The sequence below is a fragment of the Hoplias malabaricus genome, chromosome 3 (genome assembly GCF_029633855.1).
Source record: "Hoplias malabaricus isolate fHopMal1 chromosome 3, fHopMal1.hap1, whole genome shotgun sequence".
In the NCBI taxonomy this organism is placed as follows: Eukaryota; Metazoa; Chordata; class Actinopteri; order Characiformes; family Erythrinidae; genus Hoplias; species Hoplias malabaricus.
In genome coordinates this window covers 12,316,415-12,327,828 of record NC_089802.1, presented here as the reverse complement: position 1 = coordinate 12,327,828, position 11,414 = coordinate 12,316,415, and the positions used below count along the sequence as shown (strand labels likewise).

The following is an 11,414-nucleotide window of genomic DNA, read 5'->3' as shown; positions in this document are numbered from 1 at the left end:
CTATAGAACCACATTTCAATTGTTTGGTGAGTGATGATGGGTAAGAGTTTAACAGTTCTTAAAAAGCTTGATTCCTTTAAGGTACCTTCATAGAACATTCACACATTTATGCATCTCTTGTACAAACAAGATTTTCCAAAGTACTGCCCACGGGAACTTCCTTCATTAAAGGCATTCTATACTATTATTATTATAATTATTATTATTATTATTATTATTATTATTATTTTAACCCTTTAAAGCCAGACACATGAAATAATACAATTCCTGAATGCATCATATTTAGGCATTTCCCAATATCTTTTAGTTCACTGCATCAGTTAAAACCTCTTTACAATATATCTCTTAATTTTGATTTCAGTTTAACACTGAGGAATCAGGAAAACATAACATTGAGCTGATGGGAAACACTGCTCCAGAGGTCCTTGACCTATTAGTACTCTGTTCCTCTCTGTGACCTTTTTTACATTTCACATACGGGTGGTTAATAAAACCACAAAACCCACAAAGGCTCTTTATTTGTTGATCTGCACAACTGTTTTGTCCTTATTTAGAGGAACTACAGTTGTTTGTGTTACTGTCTGATCCTTGGCTTGAGGTATGAGGTCATTCAACAGACATCCCATAATCATCTGTATCATCATTATATTCCTCTGAGTCTCACAAAATCTATGTAGACAAATGAGCCAAAACATTGTGCACACAAAGGCTTTTGGAAAACTAAAAATACAATTGTGTTTCATAAAAATACTTAAATGTGTTTCGCTGCTGTAAAGAACAGTTTGAATTTTTTGAATATTTATTCAAATTGATTCGCATTTGACAGATAGAATACACTACATCTAAGAAATGGAACACAAATGCTTAGTTTTCCTACAAGGTGACACCATACAATTCATACCTGGAATCACTGTTTAGCGAAATATAGTCTTGAAATTTTCTCCTGTGTTTTCACAGGTTTGGTAAAGGCTTGCATAGTGAAATATAGAGAACTCAGAACAGTTTGTTTCTGTATTTCTTTTCATTTGTTGATGAAGGCACCTCCAAAGACCACGCATCATATTTGATACATTTGGCTTTATAGGGTTAAACATTATTGTAAACTTCAGTAAATGTTTCCTAAAGTTTTGCGAGTTCATTGGTTTGTTTGTGCGCCGGAGAACAATCCAGCTTTTGTACACAGTCCTAGCTTCTCAAGTGGGAAACAAACACTGTGGATCGGATCAAGAAACAACACCAAATTCAGTTTCTGAAGGAGTACTAAAGGGACGTTTGCCCATCTGCTGAGTCCAAACCTCAGTATTCGTTCTTCAGAAATCATACACAGCATCTTTAAGAGCTGTAAACGTCTGTCTGCTTGAATACAACTTCCTGTTTTTCTCCAATCCTCCAAAGAAGACCGTTGATGAGGCAAATAATGTACTTTTTGTGTTTCTTTGTTGAATTGTTCTTAATTTACTTTACAACTTGAAACAAAATGACCCCTCCTTTTAACAGTGTAATAGTGACCTGGGTTCTGATTCCTTTGAAGGAGTGGGAGAGAGACAGACATGGTGATGGTGAGAGAGAGAGTGAGGGTGTGTACGTGTGCGTCGAGGGGCAGAGGTGGCAGCATGGTGTTATTAATGCCCTGAATCCCTCGCAGCTATGTCTGCTGCCATGGCCCCTCGCTGTATTAATCAGAGCGGCTGCACACACTGCACATGATTAACTGGTCCAGGAGCAGTGTTTAAACAGGCTCTGCCACATTCTGCACTTTGTAAAGAGGCCGTGGACCGTCCCCAGGGTATAGGAAAGGTAATGAATACATCGTTTGGAGAGGCAGTGTGAAGAGGCTTCTGGAAGAAGATGGCCTCTCTTTTCTCCCTCTGTGTCTCGGGCAGTGCTGGGACGGCCATATGGAGGGGCTTGTGAAGCCAGTGTGTTTGGTTTGGAGGAAGACTCTGACAGGACAGTCCTGTGGAGAGGAAGTTCCAGTGCTCTGCAAGAATAGAGCCGGTGGCGAGGACACAGGCCCAAAACAATGATGCCTCACGCCAGACATGCAACTTTTGTAATGTTATAGCTCCAATCAGCGGCGAAAACCAACATGGTGCAGCTGCGGAGTAATGGTAGACACCCGGCGTATCGCTCGCTGTCAGTGCTTCAGCGGTGTCATCCTGTCCAATTCTTTTACCATTAGTGTAATGAGATGTCCCATAGCAGACTTGTTTGTTTTCTGTCTGTTTTATTTTCTATCATCCGTCGTCATGCTTAAGTGCAAGAAGTGTTTTAATGCTCGGATCAGCCCCAGCATCAGTGATGGTAATGACTGTTGCAGACGTGGGAACGTTGCTTATTAGGACGCCTTTCAAAATCTGTCCTCCTGTCTGTCTCGACCCAGATCTGCAAGAAGCCCTGGAAACACCAAATGTGCTGGAAAGCGGAAACCTCCCACCCTTACTCAGGCAACAGTACCTGCCAAACCCTTTGTGCCCAGTATTTGTGAAATAGCTCTGTGAATATTCACTGGATTGTGAAATGAATAACTGTTAAAACACACACATTTATAATCAGTCAGCTGCTTTATGTTCATCTGATGCTCAAAAGGAAGATTAGGTTTAGCTCATGAACGCTGAGACACACTGAGTCAGCTGCTTCATCTTTTTAAAGCTCTGCTAACACAGAATGATTGGAAAGCTCAACACGCTTGGAGGAGAATGCTAACTGCCAAAGCTATTAAAAGATTTCTAGCTAACAGATGCCTTTATTGGCTAGCGTTGTGCTGCATCATGAGTGCGTGGGTGAGAAAAAAGCAGTGTTTAAGCCAGGATTCCCTCTAGCTGTGGCATTGCTGCCTTTGAACAGTTGCACCACAAGGTTTTTGAGGACAGTTGACGATCTGAGCATTGTTTTCACTCGCTAGCAGTGGTTCTTCATGATGAAACATAGGTGTGGGTGGTATAACAGTAATAAAATTGGGCGGTTATTTAAATAGTGCATAATTTACAAGTCCTGAATCAAGTTGAACACAGTTCTAAGGACACTGCATATCTCCAGCTGCACCTCTCTGATTGTAAGCGCACTCACGTCCACTTTTCATAGGCCTGAGATTGGAAGTCATGTCTCACTGCTGAATAGATTTTTATTTCACCTCGTTTTAAATCTGGTTACTGCATTGCATTAAGGGCTAAAGCTGAAACCCAGATCTGTCTGTAGCCTTCAGTGTCATCAGGGAGCAAAGAGGCTTGAGTAATGCACTCAGTTGTAGATTCTCTCATCTTGCAGTGGTAAGAAGGAGACAGAAAACACAGACTGATGCTGCTGATTGTTTTCATACTGTTACTCTTTGTGTCTTTAATCACAGTGTTATTGCCTCCTTATCAACCCCCCCTCACTAAAACAAACTCCCGCTCACATGCTGTTTATGACAACTCTGACATTTTGCTCAATTTTTTAAAGCACTTGTCAAATTTGCCAAAGTGAGAGAGATCTAGTGAGAGAAATGCAGTTAGCAGAGAGTGTGAGGGTGGGTGGAGAGACAGGGAGAGTGCACAGAGCAGAGAGTAAGAGCAACACAAGGAATGTGATGAGAGAGAGAGAGAAAGAGAATGTGTCTGAAGAGTAGAGAGAGAGAGAGAGAGAGAGAGAGAGAGAGGAGCTGAGAGGTTCTGTGTGTGCTGCTCTGCTCTCGGCAGTCTCATCTCACTGTCAATAACTCATCACAGTGAAGCGTTGTGAACAGAATGCCCTCAGACTAGAGGCAGCCTCCAAAGCCATGCCTGCCAACCATGCCACCCGACTCTGCTCTAAGGCACTGATGCAACCCAGTGTTCTGATCACATTACATCACCTGCACTAGAAGGAACATCGCCTGGAACCGCACTGTGTTTCTTTTGTCTCAGCCTCAGGTCTCCCATGCGTGCATCAGGCCCTAAAGAGAAAAGGGGGGAAAAAAGCCAGGGAGCGAGGGGTTTTTATTGCTAATTAGACTATATGGTTTTATAAAAACCAGCCACGTGGCACAGATATAACCGCGTTATAGCCGTGATCGATTCTCCGGAGCGTGGCCTATCAGCATGCATATTCATGGAGTGATGTAAGCACAGCGGAGCACACTGTTGGAGCCCAGTGCCGAATGATCCGCACGGACTTTACAGTCAAGCCCAGCGAGCCTGCAGCAGGCAGCCACCATAAACAACCACGCCAGGCCCATTAATAACTCTAAAACGCATGCGCCCGCCCCGGCCACAAAGAGCACAAGTGACATTTTAATGGGCCTTTTTACTTTTTGTTTTTCAATAATGAATGCATGGCTCGCTGTGGCGCACTGCACAATATGCGCCTCGCCCCGTTGTTTTGAGGCACAATGCAGATTTTTGCTGTACTTGGCATTTATGGAGAATAATTTAATATACACGCCTTCCTTTATGTGTTCTCCTCAGGTCCTGGTTGAGACAGGGCAGATGCATGTGAGAGACGGGGATGGGGAAAAGAGCGTGTGTGTGTGTGTGTGAGGAAGGCTTTAGCTGCATGGGATAGATGTAGGGTTTGTGTAATATGTAGCTCCACATGAGGCTTACTTTCATACATGTGATTGTTGATGTGCTGTGTGTATTCATTTGATTCAGACATAGACTGAGGTGAAAGGGCACCACGGGTTTGGTTTAAGAGCGTGTAGATGTAGAGTGAAGGTGATTGTAGCTTAATACATTAACAAGTTGTTTTCACAATTACATTTCCATTTGCTGATAATCTCTGCTACGAAGTGTAAACATTCAGTACCTGTTTGTGAGCTACACGGCCCATATTTAACCGGCCCAGTCCGTACGCTCAGTTATTTATACATTAAAGAACTCTCGCTAGAAACATGTCATTAACAAAATAATACTAAGCAATTCTACGTGGATGTAAACATATGTATGAAATACACATAATTACTGACAAAACACTGCTTGTCCAATATCAAGTAGAAATGCTAATATTACAATTATTAACTTGAAATAATATCTTTTTTATTTATAAAAGGATGTGTTTTATGTATATATATAGTTTACTACATCATTTGAACACAGTAGCCATCCTTAACAGTGTGAAAATTTCATGATAAATGGACCAATAGAAATGCTTCAAAATTACGTTAAAAAGGTTTTTTTTTCCCTCTCCTGTAAAGTTACTATTTTATGGAGATACATGTGTACATTGGACGACGTGTAAATTCTGTGACACACAGCTCATGGAATAGTAAACAGAACACATCAATTAGAGTGGACTATAAGAAATATACGTCTGATTGCTTAGAACATTAGCCATTAGTTGCATTGTTATGAGGACACCAGAAGCTGACTAAAGCCGTCGGGACGTGCTGAAATATGTACTTAACTTTCAACTTTTTCCCAGATGGTAGTTTGTTTTATTTATTTATTTATTATTATAATTATTTTATTTATTTTCAGTTTGACTGTCAATCATAGCAGCCCTCTCTTTATTGAAAAGTTGTTTAATTTTATTGTTATGGCAGTTCAGTGTGTTTATTTGTCCCTCTCCCTGTGCTCCTGCAGAAACTAAACCAGGAAACGGGCTGTGCAAATCCGGAAGCATTGCTCTCTTTGGAAACGTAGTTTACAGTGGGCTGCTGAACGATCATTTCTGGCATTTTGGGGTTCCCCTCGTCACGAGACTGGTGAGTAAACCCTGCTGAGTTCCTCTCCTTCTGAAACATGTCTGCTATAGCTTTAGCTACTCTGACGTATGGCTTGGCGTACAGCGTTCGTTTGGACGAAATCACCTTGTGACACTGTTGTTAATTGATGTGTGACTTTAATTTAAAACAAAAGCATCTTCTGTTTTTGTTTGTTTGCATGTTGGTAAGTTGCTGCTTGAAGGACTGTGGTGTGTATTGAGTGTATACAGTGATTGAGCGGTAACTGTTTTGTTGGCGTGACTGTGCTGCTCTGTTGCTCTTAGCGTGTTTATTCTGTGCTGTTTAAATGGTTTTAACAGAAACATACAGAGGAGTTAAATTGAGACTGATGTTGAAAACCAAGGTCGTCTTCTCCTTCCAGTCCACACTTCACTTCCCACCATCTTTTTCTCGCTCTCCAAAGGTCTATATGAGTCAAAGTGTGTTGTAAATTTACAATGATTTAATCATGCATTGGCATGTGATGCCTCTGCCCGGGCTAACTGAATATTAAGAGTTTGGTAATGAAATTTTAATTGGACTGTAATCTTAGCACATGTCAGTGCCTCATAATAAGTTTCTGTTTTATTATGAATTGATAAATATTGATGCTGTGTCTTCCTCCGGAAAATATGTCAGACGGGATTAGTATGCAGGAGGGTGAAAGGATGAGTTGTGACTGACTCCTACTCTTTGGAGGAATGAAAATGAAATGATTGTTTACAGCAGCATCTCTTTGAGAGCAGCTAATTTTTTGAAGATTTAAGAAATTAACGAGAGCTCTTGCTTCAAGCTTTTTCATTAACGTGTGCCGCTGTCCTGTGTTCTCCCACGACGGGGGGCATGTCATTTATCACCGAGTCACAAAGACGAGAGGAGAAGGGCTGTACTCTGAAAACTGTGGTGATAAAGCTGTTGTAATATTGATTACAAGTTGTGTGAAACATTTTAAAACGCCTTATTACCAAAATACACGCATGATTCAGCGTTCCCCATGAGCTCTGATTAAGACTTGCTTGGCAGGGTATTGAGATGTCAACTCGCAATTCTGTCAGTGCGCTGTCTTCGTTCTGTTATTTTCAAAGGTGTCTCATGCAGTGAAAATATGTCAGCCTGTCTACACGGCTTTTCAGTGTGACAGCAGTGAAGCAACATGAATGTCATACCTGAGCTGTTGACCAGCGCTGTGGATTTCAATGACACTTTTAAAGAGGCAGCTTCCACGGCACCTTTATTGATTAAATAATACAGTCTGATACAACAATAACTCACTGGTCTGTTGTTTATATAATTTGCTGCACAACAGCATTTAGCAAGAAGCAAATGTAAAATTTATCAGAGAATTAGCCAAAGGTTCCAGCACTAATTAGAATATCCAGCCCCTCTGGTCATTAATTAAACCCCAAAACCTCCTCTCTGTTCGTCAGAATTACATATCGTCTCTGTCCGAAGAAAACCCTGTATCTCCATTTTGTAGATTTGTAGCTGTTTACGTTGTGAAACATTGTGAAAATGTTATGAAGAATGGACTAACAGAAATGCTTCAAAGTTATTGGGAATCAAATCTTTTTTACACAGACTTCCATTGAAAGTTACTATAAACATGTGTTTTTCTTTGAAAAGTGACAATAGGCTGAAGATATTTTCAAGAAATACTCCCCTAATCTGTCTTTACCTTTTCCATTCGTTCATTCGTTGTCTGTAAGCGCTTATCCAGTAGTCGCGGTGGGTCCGGAGCCTACCCGGAATCACTGGGCACAAGGCAGGAACACACCCTGGAGGGAGCACCGGTCCTTCACAGGGTAACATTCACACACTCACACCGACGGACACAGGGAGAACACACCACACTCCTCACAGACAGTCACCCGGAGGAAACCCATGCAGACACAGGGAGAACACACCACACTCCTCACAGACAGTCACCCGGAGCGGGACTCGAACCCACAACCTCCAGGTGACACTACCTGCTGCGCCACGCTTCCAGTTCCCCTTCAAATGGACACTAACATTCACAAAAGCAACTACCAAAACAAAACTACTAAACTGACCATTGGTCACTGGGATTATGAGGATTGAATGAAGCTGAAGGTTCATCCAGACTAACTCAGATGTGTTTACAAGCGGGGGAAGTCCTGAATCCTGAAATAAATGTACACACTCGTGCTCAGCTGCGGAAGCTTGTGGGAAATGCTTTCCCTGTGTTTTTCTCTGATGCTAAAAAAGTTGTGCTGTGGAAATATTTTACAATCCACCAATGGACACTGAAAAGACTAAAAACCTACAGCTGTAAAGTTCCTAACTAAAGTGTTGACTTTATTTCAGTCAGCGGTGCAGCGTAAGTGAAGGTAATTATAGTGCATTGTTGTGAGTGTAGTGATTTTCCATGAGCTGCCATGAAACTCTAAAGGCTGTCCTTTAATTCAGTGGGCTCTGACCATGTGCTTTCTCTGACAAATGAAGCAAATTAGTTGTTGCCTCTGCAATATGCCAGGGGGGGAAAAAAAAAAAAAGTAATTATTCTCATTTTTGGAAATCAAACGGCTCCACGCGTGGCAGCTGCTGCCTTGGTTTGGACTGGAGCAGGTTGTTGGAAAGTGCTTTAACTAATCCTGACTTGTAGCCCAGTAATCCAATCCCCATCCCAAGACCACACTACATCCTCTAAACTGCATCTTAACCGTATTAAGTCTCTCTAATGTGTTCAAAACATCGAGCACCACCGTAAATGGAGAAAAATGGAGGGCGCTTGTTTTCCGAACTCGGTCTGCCTCGATTTTCCACGGCGGGTTAATGAATAAATGAATTGGAGCGGTAATTGGAAAGGAAAGGAGTGCCCTACGAGTGGAGGAGAGAGGCATGCGGCTCCATTGAGTTTATGGAGGCAGAAATGATGACGCTGGCTAAAGCACTAATGAAGAAGGCAGGGCGGACTGAAGCGGACTGGCTGACAGGACTAAGAGTTACAGTGCGCAGCGATCTACGTGCGCTTGCATGCGCATATGTGTGTGTGAGAGAGAGAGAGAGGGGGATGAGTCCTCATTACGAGGTGTTTTAGGTTCTTGGCTTGCATGTGGAATGGCGTGACGGGTCCCCACTTCATTGCCGGTGAAAACGAGGAGGGCAGGTGAGGAGGTATTGTCCAATCACTGTCTCCGGCCGCACATGGATGGCTGCATAATGCTGAACGCTGTCAGCTGGCTGTCACAGCCCAATTTCAGCTTTTCAGCAGAATATGTGTAATTGATAGCACTCTGGGGCTGCTTAGGTCTTGGCACCACACAAGACGAGCGCAAGCTTCCCATGACAGAGGCTTTTAATATCTGGCGTGCTGCTACGGTGATGAACCTTTACGCAGCATTGTGTGTGTTAGTGTGTGTGTGACTTCTGGGTTTTAACTGAGGTGAAAAGAAATATATATTTCAAAAAAAAAGAAAAAAAAAACAGCAGGGGGCAAAAACCTGCTCACTTATTTTTGCGCCTTCAAGATATTCCTGGGCTTGCACTATTTCCAAGACCTGCTGCGCTTGCGGCCAATATGGTCTCCCAGATGTGTTCACCTGCCGGTGCTGGCCGCCAGCTCCTAATTAAGACAGCCTGGCCTGGACACTGGCTCAGCCTGGACCTGCCTGGCCAAAGCCTGGCCCATCTGCCCTGCTTAAAGAAGAAAAATACTACCGGCCCAGTGCCGCTCTCCTTGACACATGGGCTCCAATGAGGGGGAGTCGGAATTGCTCCTGCGTTCAAGGCGTGTTTGAATTTTGGATTGTGCCCTGGTCTTTGCAGCTCATCCTTAGCCCTACGTTATGTGTATTTAGTAAATTCCCTGTGCTCTGATTGGCTGACCTGATTTCCAGGTGGAAACACACCTTGTAACCTCAGAGTGAGCTAGCATCTAAGCTGGGTGAGTAAATACATCGGTTTTGTTGCTGGCTGAGAGTGAGATCAGTGTATGAAACTAAAGTGCTTAGAGACTGTGATATTTTGTACGATATGGGCACTTTAACCTGATTTAGGAGTGAGCGATTGTACACGAGTGAGCTATGCAGTGTATTCACTGAGAGACTCATCAGTGCCCATGTGAGAGATGGACACATCAGACCTGTTTTTTCCACTTGCGTTGAAGACGAATGAAGTTAAAAGGGTCCGAGGCTTAAGCCCATTACCCAGTGCCGTGATGAGTCATGTGAACTTAGCGACAAGGCTGTGTGCAGCCAGGGAGTCGATGGGGAGGATCCAGCAAGACGCAGAGATCAAGCCCATGGACGGAGCAGCGCTGGATGCATTAAATATTGAATAAACGGATTGCGAGTCGGGAGAGAAAGAGAACACGACAAGAAGCATAACCAATTCAGGTCTCTGACTATTTTCCCCTCCTTCCTCTCAAAGAAAAGGTTTCTTGTCTCTGTAATGGAAAATGACGTCCCGGGGGCCATTCGTCCGCTTGGTACTTAACCTGAACAAGCAGCACCCTGAGCATGCTGGGTAATGTTTCAGAGTGAGTCAAAAAAGAGCGAGGGAGAAGGAGAGAAAGGGGAGGGAGCGAGAGGACCGGACGGAGAATGAGAAGTGTTCCTTAAGTGTGGAAAATAGTGAGGGGAGGCGTTGAGAAAGAAAGATAGTCGAGGCAGAAAACGGAGAGACAGAGGAAGAAACAAACGCAGTTAGTCCATACATGATTAGTGTGTGCTCGAGATACTGAACAGCCTCTTATTCACTTTTCGATTATCCGTTCCATGCGTGATAAGACTGGTTAATGTTATCACGAACAGCATCTCTGCTTCATATTCTTCTCACTTATTTTCTTCCTTCAGACATTTATTTTCTCTCCCCACAATATTCTTGAGGACCAGTGAAAAGCATGCTTTAGCCATAGCACGTGCCTCTCTCTCTCTCTCTCTCTCTCTCTTCACTTATTTATGACCCCGACTTGAAATAGACTACAGCATTTGATAAAGATGGCTTCTTTAATCCAACTTGCAGAAGGAGCATTTCGTTTTTGTCTCCCTGCGGGGACTGATGAAGAGGAGAGTCTATCAGACGCTGTGTTAAAACCAAAGAAATCCATTGATTTGAATCCATAAAAAATGTATGGATGAGAGTATTGCCTCAATTGGTGCATAATATATTCATAATATGAGGCTGTAATACCGTGATAATGGCAGACTGGAATCAGATTTAGTGTTTGTATTGATTGAAGGGCCCCGATTAAATATTAAAACGAGCGATCGGACACATTAGGAATGGACGTAATAAGGTGGTTTGCAATTCTCTGGCGCATAGTTTCAGTGGTGAGAAACCCCGGGCGAAACGGGCTCGCTTTCAAAGCCACGAGCAACTGCGCGGCATTCTAAAGGTTAACGTTTAAGAGCGCTCCAGCTGTGTATTGACTGTATGGGTTTAAATTTGCTGAGACAGGCTTACAAGCCTGTCCACTTTGACCACCCCTCCCCCCCCCCCCCCCACCCACCCCCAACCTTCTCCAGCCCCCTCCAAACAGTCCACCAATGCTCCCTCTCACCAAGAGGCATGCAAACACACTCACACACTCCCTCACTCACTCACTCACTCACTCACTCAGTCAGTCAGTCGCGGACGTACACACATTCAGGTCCTTCCCTCTTTTCCCTTCCTGCCGCTCTCCTCCAGTCCAAAAGAGCAGCTCTATACTCACTGCATGGAACCTGTCAAGCTATTCCCTCCGCTCTCCAGCCGCACTCGCTGACTGCTGATTGGCCGAGGCACCGAAAGC

The 11,414-nt window shown here is 43.4% G+C and overlaps 1 protein-coding gene across 3 annotated transcripts in view; it reads left to right on the top strand.

Annotated features, from left to right (window-relative positions):
* The window catches only part of rbfox3a (RNA binding fox-1 homolog 3a), a 510,141-nt gene that overhangs the window by 345,398 nt on the left and 153,329 nt on the right, over positions 1-11,414 (top strand). For all 3 annotated transcript variants that reach the window (XM_066663315.1, XM_066663314.1, XM_066663316.1), the window contains one exon: positions 5,541-5,662. In XM_066663315.1, the coding sequence (XP_066519412.1) occupies positions 5,541-5,662 (122 nt within the window). The remainder of the gene's footprint in view (positions 1-5,540; positions 5,663-11,414) is intronic.